We start from the raw sequence: 23,510 nt of genomic DNA on the forward strand, positions 1-23,510 counted from the left end.
TGGCCCAGGAGTTGGTAGTTGCAGGTTAATCTGGCTGTGACATGCTGGATGCATCTGTCAGTGTGCCGTGTTCTCTCATTTGTGGTTGCACACCATGATCCCCGTGGGCCTTTAAAAATATCTCAACTTCAGGCTCCATGCCAGACCGACAGAATCAGACCCTCTGAGGGCGGGCATTTGTAGGCCTCCTGAAACAGTTACAGTGTTTACTCAAGGTGCTAATTTTGAAGGTTAATGCAATAGTCTGGATGTGTTTTGAGGGTTCTGAATGTGATGTTGGAAGCAGATAGCTGAGCGACGAAGATGGGAGATGTTATAAAGGGCAAGCATTGCGTTTTGTGGCTGCTTTAAAATAAGAGAGCAGAGGAGCTAAAAAAAATTGAAGATTCAAGCTGAAATCTGGGAGTTGAGAAATGTAAGCAGTTTGACACATTGTTCCAAGGGACACAGGAAATTAAAGTGCACAGCGAATGAAGGGGCATAAAGTAAGTGTTATTTTATATGCAAACACAAGGGTACAATCCATAATGAGTATTTTCAAACATAATGCTTTCAGATTCTTTTTTCAAGTATGATAAAAATCATTTAGGTATATCTGTTGCAATGCCAGGAACAAAACCTGTGGGGTATTATTGCTGATGAGTTTGTTGAGTGTGTCAAGGTCATTGCGCAAAGCTGGTCAAGAATCACAGGGACCCAAAGCAAATTCCTTCCCCATAAACATGCTGGGAACTTTTTAAGTCCTATGTCAGCTTGCTGAGGAGCCATCCTTGTATCATGAGCTGTATCCATGATGATTTAGCACCACCTTGAGGTTGTATCTCATCACTGCAGCTTGTTTTTACCCTCTGAAACCTGCAGGAAAGATCTTACCCCTATGTTTGCAGTTTTAAACATCCGGATAAAAATAGTTCTTTATGACTTTATTTATGTAGAAAATATTTGAGTCAATATCTTATCATATAAATATGACAGTTTCTAACTGCATTTATTGTTTCTAATTTTTTTTATTTGAAAGACATACAGAAACATCTTCCATTTGCTAGTTCCTTTTTATTTATTTGTTTAATTTTTTCATTGCAAAGGCAGATAGAGTGGAGGAGAGACAGAGATGAAGATCCTTCATCTGGCGATTCACTCCCCAAATGACTGCAATGGCCAGTGCTGCATGGATCAGATCTGATGCCAGGAGCCAGGAACTTCGTCCAGATCTCCCACATGGGTGCAGGGTCCCAAGGCCCCAAGCCGTCCTAGACCACCTTCTCAGGCCACCAGCAGGGAGCTGGATGGGAAGTGGAGCTGCCGGAATTAGAACCGGTGCCCATATGGAATCCCGGCGCACTCAAAGCGAGGACTTTAGCCGCTAGGCCACTGCGTTGGGCCCCCATCTGCCAGTTCTAACTTCACTCTGTATATGTCCACAATAGCCAGCACTGGACCAGGAGAAGCCAAGCGTTCAGAACACGACCCCAGTCTCCCATGTAGGTGACTGAGACCCACGTACTTGAGCCATGCTTTGTTGCCTCTCAGCCTAGTGTTACTTAGAAGCTGGGTCAGAAAAGGAGGACTCCGGACTTGTACTGATATGGGATTTGAGCGGCTGAAGTAGCAACTTCACCTGTGCATCAGCAGGCGCCACTGCCCCTTCTAGCACAGCTTACGATGAATTTTTCTATGATGATGAAACCAAAAGAGGAATAAGCTGGATTTTGTGAAATATTCTTTTTCCTTATGCCTAAAGTGACTTTGTATTGCTAATAGAATTATTTGAAAATAAAACAAAAGCTAAAACAAAGTCTTAACACTTATTGCCTACTTGCAGCAACTCAGACAAGTCATTAATTTGATTTCAAGGGAAAAACTCTCCTTGATGTACATGCTGTTGTGTTACATTCCTGTCTTACTATTGAGGAGAGACATTGGGAAGTTAGCATTTTGCTCAATGGTCTAGGGCTTGAAGGCAGAAAAGCCTTTCAAGTTACAAATTGGCTCAGCTCATAGCCCCACTATTCAGCTATGAAACATTAAACAAGTCATTGAAAGTTTACAGTTAAATTGTTTGTCTTGAAAATGAAATCTTAATTATGTGTATCGTGCCATCACACAGACTAGGGTTTGGAATTGCATGGAGCAAAGGCTCACTGTGTACCTGAAAGCCTACATAGATGTTACTTGTGTCATCATTGTGAGTCTTCATATGAATTCGGGGAATTAACATCAGTTAGCCTCTCAAGTACTAGCTTTAAAAAAATAAACATACATAAATAATGGAATGATGTGCAAATACTTCTTAGTTCTGAAATTTTTATGAGACTGATGATGAGTAATAGGCAAGAAAAGCAGACACTTCTCTGTAAAATACTCATTGGGATATGTCACTGCTCCATGGCTGGCTTTATGTTCCGTGGGATGCTGGGTGAATTCCCCTTAGAAGATCCTAACGGTGAGTGCATGCGAGGCCAGAACATTAATGAGCCTGGAGATATAAAACTATTCATGCTGCATTCCCAGCACTGTAACATGATGAGAACCAGACATCCTAGAGGAATTTGAGGCATGGCTAGAATTTATAAGATGCCAAGATAACAGGGCCAGTGGTTACAGTAAACATGTGAATAACCCACTTAGAATTAGATACAGATTAGTCTTACTTTGTGACAAAGAAGATCAGTCCACTGAGATGGGTTGGATATTTGCTGCCTTAGCAGATGCCTTGGTGGTATCTTAAAGTTACCTGTCAACACTGCTGCTTGTGCTTCGTTCAGATAGAATGGGGGAAAATCAGTCCAAAGGGTCAGCTCCATGTCAGAGTGACTGACGATGTCAGAGAATGTCTAATAAGAGGTTGGTGTCTTGAAATAGCTAAAGGTCATCGGGCTGCATTGTTCCTGGTGAGCATGCAAGTTATTCCTGGCAAAGTGCTGCCTGCAGGCTCAGGTCCATGTGTTTTCCATTCAATGGGCTGATGAGACTAAGTGCTTTGCTTATTAGGAAGCCGGCAATATTATCGCTGGCCTACATGGCTTACCTAGGAATAAAGGAAGTAGTAAGTGTTTCTTTTGTAAAGCTTTAAGAAAAGTAAGGTTGGAGAGGTGCTCCTTGTAAGCAGTACTTTAAAGTTTCTGTAAGCATAGCTGCTTACAGAAGTCATGGCAGGGCTGGAGAAAAGTACAAGTTACAATTGGCATCAGTCATGGCAGGGCTGGAGAAAAGTACAAGTTACAATTGGCATCTGTACTCATCATCATCTTCCTGCTTGAGCCCAAACATAAGTCAGGTTAAATTAACAAAATCTTTTAAAATTTTTCAGTTCAGTTTTTCTCTGTAGCTTTGCATTCTTGCAAAATCAAGTGTCGTTAGAGCCACCCACCTATCCCATCCTTACTCAAAATGTATATCTCAAAGTATGTTACTGAGTGCATGCCATTCTATTTAACAAACTCTTCACTACAGTCTTCTTAATAAACCTGAAACAGAGCCCATATTGTTCTCACTTCTTTCTCTAGCTGCATTTGAATATATTATGGGAGATATGACCAGAAAAAAAAACAAAAAACCTCCAAGAATTGCCTTGCTCAAGGCAGCAGAAAGATTCTTCAGAAAAGTAATAGATGAAAGGCACTCTGACAAAGACAGAATTAGACTTGCTATGAAGAAAACTCTGGTGCAGTGCGTATTAGTGGATGACATGCTTGCCCAGATGCTGTTTGTGCAGTGTGGCGGCTAAGAGTGTGGGGTCTTGAGGCATGCAGCCTGAACAAGTCCCAGCTTCCTGTCACCTGTGTTCCTTTGAACACGTGTCTTGACCTTTCTGTGCACTAGTTTACTCCTCTGCAAAATAGAATTAGACATGAAATCTATTGCATGGCGTTGTGATAATTAAATGTGATAAGTAAAGGGCCCCAAGTAGTGTCTGGCATAGAGTAGGCCTCCATGTGAGAAATGCTGTTTCTGCTTGGGAGAGGTGGGCTCCGATCTCAGCAGCAGCCTAGACCTAATAACCTCTGGGGTTTGGGTCTCAGGGATGACTGCCCTCTGCCTTTTTCCTCCATCTTCAGCACCCCTGATCATTATATAAGGTGGTGCAGCCTCCTAAACACTCCCCGCTGCACCTCCACCACAGCAGTTGAGTAAAACCCTCTGCTGACTGGGACCTGTGGTGCCTACCTCCTGTTCCCACATCCTCTTTGCTGTGAGACTCTGCACCTTCTCTCTTGAGAGGTGATTCCTACATTTTATTCGATAATTCTGCTCTAATTGGCCCATTAATTTTGTTTAATGCACTTCTCTGACATCTTAGGAAGTTTACATAGGGAAATTTATGCTACAAGTGTGTGTTTAGACAAATGAAAATAACATTCTAGTTTACAGTATTGCCACCCAACAGCCTTATAAATATATGTACTTATTTATCACTTTGGTTTACAATATGTATTCATAATTATGTGTTTATAAATAATAATTCCCACAGCACTCTTTAGCCAGAGGTAAGGCCATTATAGAGTATTTATGGGAAGAAAAAGGACAAGGCCTCCCTTAGCTTTAATACTGCCCATCAATCACCTGGCTGCTAAAGCTGGAAATAATAGAAAAATGTGTTGGAAAGGTGGCAATAGATTGGGATGGTTTTTTGGATAAGGGATGTTTGAACTCGACCTAAAAAGATTGATGAGTGTAGTAAAGGGGATTAGGAGGGTATGAGAAAGACACCGAAGATCACTCCCCTGGGCAGCCAGGAAAGAAAAGTCGATCTTTTCTGTGTCTCTGGCTCTGAAGGAAACTATGTGTACCAGAACCACGGCTGCTAGCAGTGAGAGGGGCCCAGTCCAGAATACTTCCCACCAGGACACCCTGTCTCCAGAGCTTACAGACTTCTCCCAAAGGAAGAGCAAGTAGCTTTTCCCAGACCAACACTGAAATGGTGCCAGTGTCTAGCATCTGTTAACTCCTTGGAATCACGAGCGTTTTCAGATTTCCCTTCTCTAATTTCTGTTTGGTTATAAAGAAGTTCACAACTGACCGGACTGTGAAGGCCGATCAGTGTTGAGAAGCACAGAGACAGAAAACAGAATGAGGTCCTGGGATGGAGACCTCATTCTGTGGAAGACATGGGATCTGCCCTTTGCTCCCTGCTCCTGGAAGAGCTCATCTTTAGTAGCTGACCATCATTACTATCTGTGTTGTTTTCTCTGACTGGAACATGCCATGCAGTTCCGGGCTTGTTGAAAGAACTATCTTATTAACCATCTCACCTGAGTTCACAGAGTGGCCATGTAGAGCAGTGGTCAGCATGCTACTTGGGTCACCTGCTTCCCATATTGGAATGCGAGGGTTCATCTCCATGTGCCACTTTGGATTCCAGCTTCCACTCGTGTGTACTCAGGAAGCCAGCAGATTGTGACTTAAATCACTGGGTTCCTGTTATCCACGTGGCCAACTCTGATTTAGTTCTTGAATGTTGTCTTCAGCCTGGTCTCAGTGTGGCTGTTGTAGACACCTGAGGAATGGATCAACAGTTGGAAGGTCCCTCTCTGTCTCTCTGTGACTTTCAAAAAAGAAGAAATCAAATTAATTTGTGGTATCATATTCAGGATTTTGCTGTCAATAATTTTTCTTTCCACAGTTCTTATTCCTTCTTTTAAGGATTGATACATTCAATCAAACAAGAAAGATTATCTCAGACCCTAACCACCTTGCTCATCTGTTCTGTCCAGTTGGTTCTGCCCATCATTCCCTCTAGCACTGTGTATAATTTAGCCTGTCAGATCTCTCACTGCTCTGCTTTGAAATTTTAGTGACCAGACCACTGTCCTCAAGATAAAGTCCAAATCCCAAAATATATTTCCTATCGTCTGGCTTGTGGCCAGCTCTCCGATCTCATTTTCCAGTGTTTTCCTACTTGTCTCTGGAGGGCTAGTTATGCTCAGTTGGTCCGAGTTCTCAGAAGGAGCTCCTTTCTCCTGGCCACTATCTGCCTGGAATCCTCTCCTCTGCTCACAGTCCCCTCTCCTTCTGCTGTCTCACTGGCCCTGGTCTGTTAGGGCTCAGCCTTGCTGTGATTTATTTCCTTTGAGAAGCCTTCCTCGATGCTCCCGCACCGAGGTGAGTGCCTTTCCAAGTGGCTCCTGAGTGCTCAGAACGGTCTTTGGCAGAGCTGGTCGGAGAGTGCGCCCAGTGCCTCCAGGTATGTCCAGGGTCCGTTCTGGGAATCCACAAGATCAAAGCTATTTTTGTAGCAATACTAAAGAGTTATTGGCTCTTTTTCACTCTTTATTCAGAGGCTACATAACATGTGATATTGTAGTAGATTCAGTTTAGAAATAGGAATGGAAATCTGTCTTCTGTTAAGCCGGATGGTCACAGTTTTGTTTTTGTTTTTCTTTTTAAGATTTATTTATTTGACTTGAAAGTCAGAAATTCAGAGTTATAGATAGAGGGAGAGACAGAGAAGTCTTCCATCCACTGGCTTACTCCCTAGAGGACTTGTGTGGTCAGAGCTGGACTAGACTAAAGCTGGGAGCCAGGAGCTCCTTCTGTGCTCCCCATGTGGGTACAGGAGCCTGTGGACTTGATCTAGACTCTGTTGATTTCCCAGGCCATTAGCAGAAAGCTGGATTGGAAGTGGAATAGCCAGGGTTCAAACCAGTGCCCATATGGGATGCTGGTGCCACAGGCTGAAGATTAAAATGCTATGCTACCATGTCAGCCCCAACACTTTTTACATATAGCTGATAGAGCTGTATTCAGAAACAATTGTTTTTCAAAACAATATGCTATGTTAATACAGAATAGATTATTGTTATTTTGAAATTGATTAATGCATATCTTTCACTTGTTCTATGTATAAATCAAAGAAACAAGAGCTTTTTTTGGCTTTCATTTTAAAAAAAATTATTTTTATTTGAAAGCTAGAGTTACAGAGAGAAGGAGAGACAGAGAGAACTTCTCATCTACCAGTTCACCTCCCAAATAATCACAATGTCAGGAACTGAGATCTGAAGCCATTAGCCAGGAGTTTCTCCTGGGTCACCCAGGTGGATGCAGGGTTCCAAGGCTTTGGTCCATCATCCACTGCTTTCCCAGACCATAGTGAGGGAGCTGGATGGGAAGTGGAGCAGCCAGAACACTAACCGGTGCTTATATGGGATGCCAACACCACAGGCAGATTCTTAGCCTCCTGAGCCATGGCACCATCACCATTAATTCTTCTTAATCTCAAGGAGTCCTGTGGTTTAGTTTGAGAACTACTGATTTACATCATCTTATATCACATCGTGTTCTGACTCTTGAAGGAAGGAATGTGAGTCATTCGTAAGAGTCTAAGGTCTTAATACAATTCTAATACATACTAAACTCGATAAATATGCTTTTAATAAAAAGCCCAATGCACACATGTGTGCCTAGATATGTGTACACACAGAGTTTGAAAAAAATGGGCAATTTAATCTATTTCAGCTGGTCTAATGCTACCCACCCTAAATTGTATTGGCTAAACCAATAGTATTCTGAAAATTATTCTGTTCCTGAAACTGAGTTAAATATTCCTTTGTTTGACCTCCAAAAGGTGACTTAGAAAAATGGTAATCAATCAAAGCCCTATACTTGACATAACACCTGAGTTCTTCCCTTGGCTCAGTCAGCTAGCTGTCTTCTGGTTGGGTGTTGTCAGTGAAGTTCTTATCCATCCCTTACCTGGAAAACGGAGAGGAAGGTTTTGCAGTCGATGGATTCTTAGGGTGTTTTGGTTTCATGCCTCTCCTCCCCATGGGGACCTTCACGCCTCTCCTTCCCAAGCAGATCTGTTTAGGGAATGCTGTCATCGGTCGGTCCTCTTGGCTCTGAGGGGGATGTCCTCAGTGGTGGCAGTGCACTGGCTGACTTAGTGTGCTGTCCTGACTTGATGCCCTAAAGGTTCTCTACTAGAAAGTTGACTATTGCATGTTTAAAGATGATTTATTTATTTGTATTGGGAAGACAGACACACAGAGAGAAGGAGAGACAGAGAAAAGGATCTCCCGTCTGCTGGTGCACTTCCCAGGTGGCTGCAATGGCCAGAGCTGAGCTAATCTGAAACCAGGAGGCAGCAGTTTCCTCTGGGTCACCCATGCAGGTGCAGGGCTCCAAGGTTTTGGTCCATTGCCACTGCTTTTCCAGGCCTCGGGCTGGGAGCTGAATGGGAAGTAAAGCAGCCAGGACATAAACCAGCACCCATAAGGGATCCTGGGGCATTCAAGGTGAGGATTTAGCTACTAGGCTACCACACTGGGCCTGGCTATTGCATTTTCTTTATCACTCATTATTGGTAAAATTCCCACATGGAATTCTGAATTTTTCAAAATTTTATTATTTTTTTCTTATTAGAAAATCTAGAACATTTAGATAAAGAGCAACTCAATGATAACAGATAATTTTTTGACTAACCTTAGTATTCTGTGAGTACTCCCGTCTAAGCTCATGCAATCCTGTTGCAGATATTTGATTTACAAGGAGGTCTTACTAATCAGTAAGGTATTTGCAGCTAATCTAAACACAGAATTATAACATTTTCAGCTTTGCACTTCAGTGTCAAGGAGCCAGCCCTTTTCATTAAAAGTTTATGGGTGTATCAGGAAGTGTTTATTGAAGTGCCTGATTAGTCCCTGGCAAGGTGGAGGGAAGACTTTGACTTGCAGAGAAAAGTAAGATGGGATGAGCAGGAAAAAAAAAAAGAGGACAGGGCAGGGGGCACAAAGAGAAAAGCAGAGAACAAGGAAGGGGAAGGGCTGTGGAGAAGGAAGAAAAGAATGACCACAAGCAGTAGTCAAGAAAGAAAAAAACAGAGTGGGAAGGGAGAGAACAGTGTAGGGAGAATGTGAGACGTGGCTGGGATTGGAATGGTTGAGTTGTGTGTCAAGATTTGGGGTTCTCAGAAAGGCGTGTGAAGAAGGATGGGCAGTAGAGGAGTGTGCAGCCCGTTGCTTGGTTCACACGGACCTCTGCGAAGTAAGTCAGCTCAGGTACAGGGTGGTGTAGTCGGCCAAAGCTGGGGCTCTGTGACCAGGCTGCTTAACCACTGCTTGGCCCTCACTAAACTGTGTTAGTCCTTTGTGCCTCAGTTTTCTTGTCTGATGGGGAAGTTTGTGACAATTCTATAACTTTAGAAGCAGCTAAAATATTTGTAGAGATTACTCACGTGTTAAGTACTGATATGTTTACTGTTGGATATAGAAAAACTACAATTAAATCATGAAAGTTGTGTAATCCTCAGTTCTAAAGTACACACCTCTTAGGACCTCGTTTGGTAGTGGGTGTAAATTAATATGGTCTGACCTGCTCAGTCATTGTCCCTAGAATATTAGAGGTGTTTGAGGCAAAATCTCATCTGGAGGAAGTCACCATAGCTGTGGGACCTTTGGAATACCGGGGAGCAACTCGGCTCCACACTCTGCAGCTGTATTGGAGCTTGTCTGTGCTTTAACGTCCTCCATATGAAATGGAGAGTGTGGAAGTCTTCTATCATAGGGTTGTTGTAAGGAGTCACTGAGTGCTTGGCACATTGTAAGTGCTTAATTACTACCAACCTATCAGCAATTTCAGTTTATTTCCAAATCTCTTGTTCATGCCTATTTTATTTTACTGTTTAGCTGTTAGGATCATTAATAACTTTTTTTTATGAACCCACGGGGAATCACTGAACCCAAGGATTCTCTAGTTTGGGTACCTTTCTCACTTTTCTCATGGTGAGAGTCAGATTTTTGTGGGTTCTTCTTTACCCAGTTGAAGCCACTGCCAATAGTATTTGAAACAATTGTGACTTCAGCTGTATCTCTTCTACATGGTGCAGAATTCAGAATAAAACACCCTAGCTGGAAATTTTACACAATGCCTTCACAGGTTTTCACTTTTTTCTTTTCCACTTTTCCTAATGATAACCTCTTGCCTCTATTCTGGGACAGTTTTCCCACAAATATAATTCTATTTTTTTTAAAGATTTATTTTATTTTTATTACAAAGTCAGATATACTGAGAGGAGGAGAGATAGAGAGGAAGTGGAGCTGCCGGGATTAGAACCAGCGGCCATATGGGATCAAGGCGAGGACCTTAGCCACTAGGCCACGCTGCCGAGCCCCAATATAATTCTATTTTAAAACTGTCCCGTTCAGACTCTAGAAAAGAAGCTGAATATTTCAGAAGGCATTTCACTGAGGGGTGTGTGTGTGTGTGTGTGTGTGTGTGTGTGTGTGAGAGAGAGAGAGACATTGGTGTTAGCACTGCCCAAATTACCTGTTTTCACTTTAGTCTTTGTTCTTAAAGCACAGACTGTGTGTCCTGCCAGGTGCCAGCACTACATTGGATTTCGCAGATGGGAATTTGGGTACATGAGTGAGGTGCTAGACTTTGAAACACCACATTTAACCACCATGCTTTTTCTTGAACTGGGTCTTGGTGAAGGTAAAGTACACAAATGGTTGGTTGGGAAAGATAAATTGCATAGATAAATCTTGTATGAAAACCTAAAGTAGACATTTCATATGGATACTCTAAGAATTTTTTACAAAAATAGGTAATTAAGTATACATGTTGATAAATATATACTGATACACCAAGGGGTTGGGGGAGCAGCCACCGCTCCTTCTTCGGAAAGCCCAGAGCGGCAGCTGCCATGCTGTGGGTGGTGCCTGGGTTCAGAGCTGGCCCACCCGTCCGTCTCCTGCAGCACCAACCCAATGCTTAGTAGAATCAGCATTTTTTGAGTGAAAGAGATGAAAGGTAAAATTGGAGCTTGTTGATTAGGAATGAATTGTTTAATTTACCTCTTAAACCATGGTTTTACAACAGGCGATAAAATATATTTTCTGTTGTAGGCCTCCTATAATGCCAAGATGAATGTTATTGTTCCTGCCTTTTAGATGAGGAAATTGAAGCCCAGGGACATTAAGTAGCTCATTTAGTCGATACGTAGAATCAAACTCAGGATTGGCTATCCATAGCAACAGTTTTCCTAACATTATCCATGTTGATTCACAAACATTTTTTTTTAACAAAAAACTTTTTCTTTGATATATCCTCTCTTCTGTCCCACGATTAATCCTTATTTTCTCAGTTTTTGGTTTCTGCCAGGGACAATGACAAGCTGTTAGATCAGCCAGGTTTTCAGGATTTCATGGGGTGCCAGTGGAGTTCTCTGGATTCAAGTACCAGAGTCCACCACCTTCTAGCCACTGGATGTCGAACAGGTGGACTTACCTCTTGGTTTCTCCTAAGGCAGATCCCAACCTAGAGTATGTGGAACTTACTGTTTCAGCTGGAATTGCCCAGGTGGGAGCCTTCACTGAACCTGCTAGTGTTGAAATACTGAGAAAAAGGAGAACACTTGTTAACACAGGCAGACCAATTTATGATTATAGTGAAAATTGTCCCCCCTCCACTTTTGAAAAAGGATTTATTTTTATTGGAAAGGTGTATTTTACAGAGCAAGTAGGACACACACACACAGAGGTCCTCCATCTGTTAGTTCACTCTCCAGATGGTCACAACGGCCAGAGCTGAGCCAGTCTGAAACCAGAACCAGTTTCTTTTTTGTCTGCCAAGTGGGTACAGGGACCCAAAGACTTGAACCATCCTCCACTGTTCTTCCCAGGCCTCAATCAAAGAGCTGGATCAAAAGTGAGGTAGCTGGGACATAAACAAGCATGCGTATGAGATGCTGGCACTAGCTGTTGGAGGATTAGCTTAATGTGCCACCGTGCCAGCCCCAGTGGTTCCCTGTATTGGATTCTCTTCCTTGTGTCTCTATCTGATGGCAGCTGGCTTGATCTAGGCAGGGTCAAACAGCACGCCCAGTCTCCCTGTGCTCTGAGAAATGTGAATCCTTCTGGGGAGGAATCAAACTTCATTCACATCTGAGTAGCAATTCCAAAAGGAAAGGAGCAGACCAAGTAGGTGGCTGAACTTCCTCCTTAGGCCTGAGAACCAAGGGCCATCTCCTGTGTGATGAAACTGAGTTGAACACATCTGTAAGTAAGACACTGGTAGAGTGGGCTCCTTCAGGCATGTAACTTCCTCACATTTTCTGCATTTTTGAAATGAACTTTACAATGATCTTTAAAGAAAAAAAAGCCACGTATCTCTCATGAAGCATGCAACTCATCATAGTTCCTGCACAAAGTAACAGAACATGATGAAGGCCAAAGGCCAAAGAGCTGAGGGAATCATGTGTCACTGTCGAGACTGCGGGGCTAGGAGGTAATGCTCCTGCAGCGTATCTCCTCTCTGTCCTGAGGGGCTCTGCTTCTGGCTGGCCGTGCAGCAGGAGTGGACTTCGGAGAGATCTGGGTTCCGATTCCGACTCTGTCCCCTGGGAAGTCACGGTAGCTTTGCAAGGAGGCAGAGGAAGGTAGTGGAAGAAGGGTCAGAGAGAAACATGAAGCAGACTGGTGGCAGATGAGAGCCCACAGACTCAACATCACCACCAGCAGGAGTTTAAGCAATGGCTACTCCAGCATGGCCTTTGCGCACACGTGACTCAGCATGTGTAGATGTGTCGGATAGGCATAAACTCTGAGTTGCATATAGTGCATTGATAGCATTGGCTTTATGGAGAAAATCTGATTTTTATAGTTCTCTTTGACCCTTCAGCTAAGAGAAAATATTGCATATTAGAGAAACACAGGCAGATTTCTACAGATAACAGGAAAGATTTTGAACACAGACAGAAATTTGATACAACCTGAATATATTTTATAAGCTTTAGGAGTTGTTCAACTCTAAGATTCTTTGAAAAAAATATTCATTTATTTGAAAGGCAGAGACAGTGATAATGCATACAAATGTATACTTACTGGGAGGCAGAGAAGAAGAGAGGGAGGACGAGGGATGGAGAGGGAGGGAGAGGGAGGGATGGGGACTGCAGGGAGGGAAGGAGTAAGAGTGAGAGGGGAAGAGGGGAGGGGAGGAGGTAATGAGGGAGGGAGGGAGGGAGGGAGGGAGGGAGAGGGAGGGATGGGGACTGCAGGGAGGGAAGGAGTAAGAGTGAGAGGGGAAGAGGGGAGGGGAGGAGGTAGTGGGGAGGGACAGAGGGAGGGAGGGAGAGGGAGGGATGGGGACTGCAGGGAGGGAAGGAGTAAGAGTGGGAGGGAGGGGAGGAGGGGGAGGGGAGGAGCTAGTGGGGAGGGACAGAGGGACAGAGGGACGGAGGGAGGGATTTCCTGTTCACTTGTTCGCTCCCCAGATGCCTATAACATCTAGGTTTGTATCAAACCAAAGTGATGCCCTGACCTGCATCAGCACAACACTTGCCTATTTTAATTCAGTAGATGATTGTTTAGATATGCTTTTCTTCTGCTAACATCTTTGTCTCAGTAATTGTCTTGGCATTCCCAACAGCGTCTGACAGTGTGCTTTGTACTGAGTAGTACGTACTTACTGAATGGGTTAACGGCCAGCATTCGTTGCACTACAGTCTAGGGTGCGTTGCTCCACCTTCCTCTTAGGACTTACGTTGACCTCATTCTCATTTACACCTCAGAGCCCAGCAGAGCTGGCGAAAATGAGCACCAACTCTGGTAACAGTTCACATGTGAGCCCCACAGCACGATTGCTGTCTGTGTGTGGAGTGGGCCTGTCTTGATCTTTCCAAGAGCATGTTGCATTATGGGGATGATACACAGTACACTGCACACTCATGCAGAGCCCTGGTGAGCATGCCCAGGTAAAGGAGTTGAGAGAAGTTGAGTAATAGCAAGTGACGAAGTTACCAAGAACTGGACAGACTCCGGTTTCTCTTTCTGTTGTGATTTCTGGAGCTGCACATAAGTGCAGAAAGAAACACGGAAAGCTAAGATATCTTTAAGTAGGGAATATTCTTAATTTTTTTAAAATAGGAGGGAACAAGGGGACTTCCCGGAATTTGGTTGTGATTGGTGAAACTTCTCAATTGGACAGGTTTTCATTTTCATTTCACCTGGGAGAAGGTGAGGGCTAAAGGAATCTTGGTGATAGCATATCTGAGTAGGGTTAGAGACTGTGATTTGAAACATGTTGAACTGCCTGAGTCCCTTCTCAGCTCTAAATCTCAGATACCCCGTAAAAGGTCTCTAAGATAATGTATCTCTTTGACTTCATGAAAACTAAAAAAGTATATATTCTGGACATTTGAAAGGATATCAGTTGACAAGTCTTGGGTCTGTGGAATCTGGCCGTGGTGTGTATTCCTAAGTGTGATTGTCTTCTGAGAGTTGGCACAGCAGGGATATTTGGGTTGGAAAGCTGTGGGTGACAGGTATGAACGTGGGAAACCATGCGATGGACCACTACTGTGGGTGATACCCGGAACTCCACGGAGGCTGAGAACACGTGAGAACCCAGCGGGTAGTGTGATCTGAATCCAGGCCCCTGCATGCACAACTCAGCTCTGTCCCCCTGTCATACACAAGCATTGCTTGTCTGTCTTGCCACTCTCCTCAATTCTGTTTTCTCAGTTTCTAAGAATTCATTTCAGGCAAAACAGATGCTTGAATTAAAGGTTTATAAATCTTAAAATCTTACCTAGAAGAAATCTTAACAAAATGTAGCTTCTGAAAAAAATGAAATTTCACCTCTCGTCATTGAAGTCTCGGGATACCTTTTATTAAGCATTACACATTTTAATCAAAATTAATCAAAAGGCACATCTGACATATATGTTAAGTTTAATAGGGAAATTGAGTTTAGTAAATACTAGTGTGGAAACCTGTCTTTACTCCTTATGGCCTCCAGGTGGTGCTGTTTACTTAGACATGGAAAGAAGGAGCCCAGCCCCATTTCCTCTGCTTTGGTTTGTAGCTGGGCTTTCATTTTTTTCAACATATTTTTCGTTTCTACAGATGTATTCTTTTAAATGGTCAATAAAATTTTATAACCACTATTTGAAAAATTGAGAGATTATTGTGATTTGTGCTTCCTATCCAAAGATATTTCTTTATGATTGAATATACCAAGAGTGAGGTGTTTATGTTTGCTAGTTGGTCCTGCTCTTGTGTTCTCACTTGCTTAGCAACAAAGCTCCATGACAGCCATCTGGGCTGTGGAAGAACCCACCCAAGTACCTTTAGCCAGAGTGTAATTTCATAATGTATTTATCATCGAACTAAGGCAACTCCACAGCCTTCTAGAACACCGTCTCTGCAGGAAAGCTTATATTCTCTAAAACCAAAGGGTGTTCCTGGCAGACCCAACCTGATTTGTCAGCAAGGGAACACGTGGCAGACAGCAGAAACGTTTTTGCTGTTTTGAAGTTACATGTATAGCGATACCTTGCAATCCAACTCAACTTCCCGAGCGAACTATTCCTAGAAATAAAAAGTGAGCAGAATGGTTAGTAATTCCTTTTGCTGTTGATAAATTTAGGGCCAGGAAATTCCATCACAGGAAACATCCCACTAGGATGGGCATGCAGCAGCGCTGGTTTCATCACGGTGACATTTGGAATTGTTAAGTTTGGCTTTGTAGAAAAAAAAAAACAAAAACAAAAAACAACCAACTAACATGCCTTTCTTCTTGCCCGCCTCCCTTCCTTTTCTTTTCTCTCACAGGGATTTGTCAACAAACTGGATGAGTTCATTCAATGGTTGCATGAAGCCATGGAAACCACCGAGAACTGGACTCCCCCTAAAGCTGAGACTGACAGCCTTAAACTGTACCTGGAGACGCACTTGGTAGGCAAAATCGTGCAGCTTTGGCTTCCAGTAATTGAAAGGTTTTAGTGTGCTGCTTGTTTCTCTACAGAGAATATCTTTTGTTTACCAAAAGTCACATGCTAGTGAAACAAAAGTGTTGTGGGTAACCAACAAAGCTAAATTTTACAGGCATTTCAAGTATTTTGTAAAAATCTAAATTCATCTAAGTCGAAGCTATTTTTTTCAAAAAATATTTCCTCCCCCCCCCCAAAGAATTAGCAAAGACAACTTAGGAAATTTTAGTAGACTTGTTCTCTTAGACCAATACTTGAAGGTTTTCTTCTTAAAAAATAATAAATAAAAGAAAGAGACAATTTTGACGACCATTCTAAGCTTTCTAGAATTCTTGTAAAATTAATGAACCTCTCTCATTATCAAGAGGGTCTACTTTATCTGTTCTACACTGGGTTATTTTAATAAAATATTTAAAATGATGATCTCCATCATTTTTGCTGCAATGTGGGGTTTTTTTTCAGCAGATAATTAATACAACTGTCATTACACTCGTCCCCCTGCACAGTGGAAACCGTGGAGGGGAAGTGGAAAACACTTGGATGAATATGCTGCTGAATATGTTAGAAGCAAGAATTATAGACTGGGGGACATTTGATGAACCTCATGAGGTTTTCACTGAATGCTTCAAATGGCCTATACCAATTATGAAGGGGTGGGAACCAAGTAGTGGAGTGTGATAAAGCATGAAGAAAAAGCACGTTGTCATAGGAAATGAAAATTCAGGCTCTAAGGAGCTCATCTTTATTCCTTTCACCGATAGCATAAAATTGACAAAGGCAATGAACATGAATCCTTGGGTACCCAACTGTGGGGCTGCTTTTCTGCCCCTCTTACACTGTCAGAATTTGGATTGAGTAAACATGGTGTGGGAGTGCTACATAGTTGGCAGTTCACAGGCTTCTGGGAAGCATTCTCTGTGATGACGAGTGAGAGAAAAAAGGAATAGATGGAGAGGAGAGGAGAGAAGCCTAGGAGAGAGAAAATGTTTTAAACCTTGGATGCTTGATGTATTTTTTTTTTTAAGAATTATTTATGTTTACTGTAAAGTCAAATATGCAGAGAGGAGGAGAGTCAGAGAGGAAGATGTTCTGTCCAATGGTTCACTCCCCAAATGGCCGCAATGGTTGGAACTGAGCCAATCTGAAGCCAGGAGCCAGGAGCTCTTCCGGGTCTCCCATGCGGGTGCAGGGTCCCAAGGATTTGGGCCATCCTTCACTGCTTTCCCAGGCCACAGGCAGGGAGCTGGATGGGAAGTGGAGCTGCTGAAATTAGAACCTGTGCCCATATGGGATCCTGGCAAGTGCAAGGCGAGCATGGTGTTTGCATTTTTCAGCATGTTTTATTCCATTGCAAAACAAAACAAAAAAAAAAATAGAGAATAAAAAATACAAAAGTGCTGGGAATGGAAATTAAAAAAAAAAAAGAAAAACAAAACAAAACGTAAAAATAAGAAAAAACCAAAACAAACAAACAAAAAAAAAAAGAAAAATTTTCAGGTCCTCTTGCTGCCTCTGTAAGCTGAAAACTGAGAAGACCTCATGACATAAGATGGGAGTGCGGCTCCCTTGTAGAGGTCCCGGTTGGCTGTGTGCTAAAGCGCCAGTGACCCCAACTCCCTCTGTTGTATAGGGGTTTCTGAGTACTGCCCTTACCACTCAGTTGCCTGTTGAGTAGAGTTTCTTTTTATTATTTTTTAAAAAGAGGACATTTCATAATAGCAAGATAAAGATATTCAGTGCTTTATCATGTAAATTATATTAATTAGAATGTCAACTTTTTCACTGGCATTGTTCTGACAGAAATTCTAATCTGTGTTTAAACAGGAGTATATGAACTTTATTTCACATTAAGTGTGCTGTCTTAATTTTCTTGACTTAATATTTTATGGAAAACACACTCTGGCTTTTTGAGGTCCTCTAGGGCATGGGGGCAGGAAGAGGGCTTTCACCCTAGGTTGTTCAGTGAGAGCCAGGCCAGGAGAGCGGGCGCTGAAGTCCACCTTCCTCCTGGGAGATGAGAGGTGCAGCTCCCTTGTGACCAGCGCATCCTCTCATTCTGCAATCCAGGGTCACACCTTCCTGGTTTATTCATGTGTCTGTCTCATTATAGCCAAACACTGTCTACTAGAACTTTCTGTGGTCATGAAATGTGCTATGCTGCACTGTGTCTTATGGGATGTTGTCAATTACCTGCATTTGCTTGCACTTGAAGTGTGGCTAGTACAACTAAGGAAACAAATTTTTTTTAGTAGAATAGTATTTTTGTTTTTATTTTATTTTATTTTTTATTAATTACATCGTGTTATGTGACACAGTTTTATAGGCACTGGGATTCCCCCCATCCCTCCCCAAACCCCCTCCCCATGGTGGATTCCTCCACCTTGTTGCAGTACCACAGTTCAAATTCAGTTGAGATTCTAGGAAACAGATTTTTAATTTTGGTCAGCTTAATGTTCAACTGAATTGCCTCAGGTGGCTTGTGACCCCTGTTCTCTGTGTAACTGTGCGGACCACAGAACTCTTTACACATGACCCCTAATGAATTGCCCATGTCCCTACCTGCTCATAATGACATTCTCGCCCCATGTGTGGCGGTAGTTGTCTCCATGGGAGCCAACCATAGCAGAGGGTCTTTCTTAAGTTACTTTCTTAGGGACCAGCCCTGATTCTGCCTCAAGGTAAGTGCTTTCTTGCATGGATTTTCTCCATGGTCGGGTTTACTTACGTTGGTTGGAACTGACAGACCCTAAGAGCCTCTGCTTTGTCTCCGCTTTGCAAATAATGAAGAGCTATGCTCTCCTGGCGCATCTCCAATTTCACTCCTGAAATTCTGAATGATATTGTCGAACAATTCCTGAAGACCTGATGCGTACAGATTAACAATGATTTACAGGTCAGTTGTAATTACTGTTGACATATCCTGTGGCTCAGACAGCTTTCTCCAAATCTGGACTTTCTGTTACAAGTTTGTCAATATTGATCTCTTAAACCAATACTGTCATTTTTATTTTGATCGTATTTCCTTACTTTTATGCTGAACCAACATTAAAATACTCTTCTCAAGATGAAGTAAAAAAAGACCTGCCTTCCCATAAAATAAAAAAATAAATCTGAGTAGACCTAGAACTCTATATTCCTTGGTTCATCCTGTATAAATCACTACTGCTTTTTTTTTAAAAGAGGTTTATTTATTTGAAATGCAGAGAGAGTGAGGGAGACAAGCAAGGGATTTTCCATCTATTGGTTCATTCCCCAAATGGCTGCAACAGCCAGAGCTAGATCATGTTAAAACCAGGAGCTTGTTCCGGTCTTCCACGTGGGTGCAGGGTTTCGAGGCTCATCATCCACTGACTTCCCAGGTGCATTAGCAGTGGAGTAGCTTTGGCTTGAACCACCACACCACCATGTGGTTTTCTCATGCTGCAGGTGATGGCTTAACCAATTATGCCACAATACTGACACACATTATTGCATTTCCTGAGTGAGCAGCTGGTGTTTGTAAGATCAGCCAGCAGCGCACATAGCCACCCAGGCTTCTTTAAGCATCTCTATAGATACCGTATTTAACATAAAATGAACAAAGGCCCCTGAAAGTGAGAATCTCCCCAAGTTCAGTAATGCACTAGAATACCCGAAACCCTTTGGTATTTACTGTAAAGAAAAAGATATATGTGTATATTTGTATGTTAGTGCTCAATTCAGTTATTTGCCAAAAGGTAACCAAAGGTTTTTATCGCACAAATCAATTAAAGTTTTACAGTATCTTTCTGAAAGCTACAAAGGAGCTGTATTTTCACTGTAAGACATACTGTGAAATTACAATGATGCATCAATGATTTTCCATGATAATTAATCATGTGCTTGCAACCTGGCTGATCCTTTCAAAACTACAATCCTTATCTTTGTAGAAAGCGACATTTTCAGAAAAATGTCACTTTGGAAAGGTAGCAAGTATTATACATACTGAACATTCCCCTTCTTGGCAAGTCACTTTTGAAATAGAATTGTCTAGATGATGCTTAGGAGCAGACTCCCTTCTCTGCATCCCTGCATCACCTTGTCTTCTTTCTAACACTTTATTTTAAAACAGCTTTATTGAGACATAGTAGATACGGAATTATTTGTATACTTTAAAATATTCAGTTTTATAAGCGTTGAGACCTGACATACACAAGCATACAGCTGGTAAGATCAGGAGCACATCCGTAGCCCCCTAAGGTTCTCCTCTTGTTCGGTCCCTCATGTGCCTTTCATCCATCCCTAGGCAGTCAGGGATAGGCTTTCGGTCACTATTAGATTCATTCACACTTTCCAGAATTTTATGTAAATGCAATCAGACAATACATGCTTTTTTGTGGGGGCATCACATGTCTGTTTTTTTTCATCATACTTATTTTGAGACATGACATGTTGTTGCTTGCATCAGTTACTCCTCCTTTGTTACTACTAAGTAGTAGTCTGTTGTATGCATGTACCACAGTTAGTTCCATCCACCCGTTGGTGGACATTTACACCATTCTTACCACCAGCGTTGCTGTTATAGGCTAAGAAACGGCAAACACCACACTGAAGACATGAAAAAGAGAAGCATGGTATAGCACTACCATAAATGGTTCCTAGCAAATTTAAGTTTTTTCCTTTAAAAATTTTCTGGTTATCTTCAGCAGAGCTTAGAGGCTTAAGAGTAAAGCAGATGAGCAAGTGGGCGGCTTGCCCCCCTAGAGATTTCATTTCACATATGTTTGCTCCTGAAGAGATAGGTCCAATCTCCCAAGACATTTGCGTGCATCCCTAACTCACCAAATGGGCACCACATTATATGCACTCAGTCCCAGGGAAACAAACCAGAAATTCTAGTTACCGCCAATAAGACTATCCAGCAGGAGAAAGAAAGGACAAACCAATACTTGACAGCTGTGTGAGATTTAGGAAAAAGAACCACAATGGCCTGTCTTATACCTGGGAAGTAAATTTGCATAGATGTCACCATGTTATTTTGGGCCAATGTTAACTAACCACAGAGAAATAGCTGTAGAAAAACAAGCTTTCTTTGTTCAACTTGATGACTACGAATTAAAGTTCATATATATCAACTGTGAATGCCAGCAGTTATTTAGGTGATGGGCACATGTGATCATGAGTCTCGTTTCTTTAAGTGTGAGGGAGGTAACCATAGAATATACGTAGTTATCTGTAGACCCATCACTGAATAATAATTTGATCAGTACATGTCTTATAGCATAAACAACACAGAGAAAACTTGCATTTGTTCTTCCAGGAAATAGGAAACACTGAGAGAGGTAGTTTGATGTTGACCCCCAAAAACTGCATGTAAGTGTGATGGATAGAGAGAGGAGAAAAGGAAAAGAAGGAAACTTTTGTTGGCAAGGTAAGAGAGGTGGTGAGCCAACAAGTGTGGTTGAAACCAGGTTGCAATCTTACAGGTTTGTGGTTAGGCTAGGAGATGGAGTCTTTTTTTCACAGAACGAGCTTTAGTCTGGGGACAGTAGGGACCCATTGAAAATGTACTTTGTTTTAAAACAATTTTTTTTTTTTTTGCCAGGAATCAACCATAAATCAGATGCAATGAGGATTAGCCTGGCATAGACTAAATGGGGTTCATGCGTCATGAGAGAATAATTGGGGATAATGGGAAGTGGGTCTGAGTGTAGTATTGGATGGATATTCTGATACAAGGAAGCTGTCACCAGTTTTTGAAATATGCTTTTGACTAGGTTTACTGACACAAAATTCAAAAGAGTAAGTAAAGGAAAGCTATAAAGAGGGCAAAAGGCAAAAGCAAGTCTCCTTCCTACTGTGCTTCTCCAGTTCTCATGTCTGCCCCTTTGAGACACTATTTCTTTAAATCATTTGAGGGTTATTCCAGGCAATTAGAATATGCATTGTATGTGTTTAACTTCCCTTTAATGCATATTAACAAGGCTTGAAAATTATTAAATATATATTTATTTTAATATATTTTCATATTTTCATATTTATTTTAATATATTTTAATAGCTGGATAGTATGCCTTTTATGAATATGACACACTTTATTTAACCTGTCCATTGTGAAGGGAATTTAGCCTGTTGGCCATCTTTTTCTGTTGGAAATAGTGTTTCAGTTAATATCCTTGACAGTTCTTCCTGTTGCATGGAGTGTCCTTAGAATAAATACCTTCTTACATGTGAAGCTTCTCAAAGGATAGGCATGTTTACCATTTTACATATTGCTAAACTGGCCGTCATACAGGCTGTGCCCTGCATGGGAATGCCTATTTCTGCATGTCAGAGTTGGTTACCACATGGCTGAACTTTGTTCTGTGATGGACACAACCAGCATCTAATTGTAGGGGAGAATTTCTTGCATTCTAAGTGGACTTGGGTGTATCTCCATAGCTTTAGGAATAATCTTCCTTTCTTTTTCTTTCTCTCTCTCTCTCTCTCTGTCTCTCTCTCTCTCCTTCTTTTCTCTGCTCATATTTTCAGCCTAGTCTGAGTATTCACTGGTCTTTTACTACTAGGTATATGGAATAACTTTATGTTATTAAGAGAATTAGTCCCTTGTCAATGATGTGAATAAAAATGTTTCAAAAACAAAAATATTCTTGGGGTTTCTACTGAAAAAAAAAATGGATGCATTAGCAGTTTGAGTGATGCAGTTAGGCAGAGTTGGAGGGCCAGACCAGCACGTCACAGTCAACATGTCAAAGATAAGCACGTTACCAGTCTTTCCCTATACCCAAGCAGGTTAGGGCTTCTTGCTAGAAGGACCAGTGTATTCTAGGAACTTTGCTTACTGAGACATGCAAAGGACAACTTAAGATTGGGGAGGCTGTAGCTGCATGAGTAGATTAAAGACAATCTGTGCAGCGAGAGAAATGGTGAAGATTGGTAAGGGTTGAATGGGAAAGTGGGATTTGGTTAGGGAAGGAGGTACAGATTAGAATGACATGGCAACAGGTGTGTTCTAGAGGCTCACTGATGATGAACATCCATTTCATTGGCCTTGGTCTCCTTCAATGCTGCCAATGTCCTTATGAACAAGATAGGAGGCCCACTGCCCTCCAGTAGACAGGCTGAGCAAGACTTGAGTGTAGCAAAGAGTGTGGAAGATGCTGAGGGTTTCTGTGTGGGGAGTGAGTCTGGGGTTCCTGGGCACACCAGGCAGTGTGATAGTATAAATGTTATCACCTGGAGAGAAGGGGCAGTTGACTGAATCCAGAGAGGAGCACGGGCATATGCTAAAGGTGAAGCAAGTTGTCTTTCACACACGTGCTGTAATTAGGGCACTCTGGAAATCTATATTCATTGGGAAAATTTCATGCAAGAGAGCATAAAAATTAAAAGTAAGCAGCCTTATTCTCCCTTGTGGGACAAAGTAGACAACTTATTGTACATTCTTTTGAACATTTTCATGCAAAAATGGGTACATTGTAAGGATTTCTAAGTTCATGTTATACATCCTGTTAGCAACTTGCTTTTCATATTTTCACATTTTGCAGGTATCCTTCCATTCATATACAAAGATCTGTCCATTTTAGCAGCTGCTTAAGACATTTTTGTGTGGCTGTGCCACAATGTGTTTAACCATTCCCGTGGTGATGGGCATCTAAGCTGCCTCCTTCGACATTTGCAAGTAATGCTCAAGCAGCATTCTGACTTTCTTCATACCAGCTAAGAGTCTCCTTTCTGTGCCTCCAACAGCAGCTTAGGACTCCATGGAGTGAGGACTTGTGACACTCTGGAGACAGCTTCCGCTCCAGGTCCTGGCAAGGGAGCAGGGCCTGTGTCTGTGCATG

General features: G+C 42.1%; 1 protein-coding gene across 4 annotated transcripts in view; it reads left to right on the top strand.

The window, feature by feature from the left end:
* AKAP6 (A-kinase anchoring protein 6) overlaps nucleotides 1–23,510 on the top strand; it is a 555,986-nt gene that overhangs the window by 317,281 nt on the left and 215,195 nt on the right. For all 4 annotated transcript variants that reach the window (XM_058666317.1, XM_058666316.1, XM_058666318.1 and 1 more), the window contains one exon: nucleotides 15,552–15,674. In XM_058666317.1, the coding sequence (XP_058522300.1) occupies nucleotides 15,552–15,674 (123 nt within the window). The remainder of the gene's footprint in view (nucleotides 1–15,551; nucleotides 15,675–23,510) is intronic.

Source organism: Ochotona princeps, chromosome 6 (genome assembly GCF_030435755.1).
Source record: "Ochotona princeps isolate mOchPri1 chromosome 6, mOchPri1.hap1, whole genome shotgun sequence".
Classification (NCBI taxonomy): domain Eukaryota; kingdom Metazoa; phylum Chordata; class Mammalia; order Lagomorpha; family Ochotonidae; genus Ochotona; species Ochotona princeps.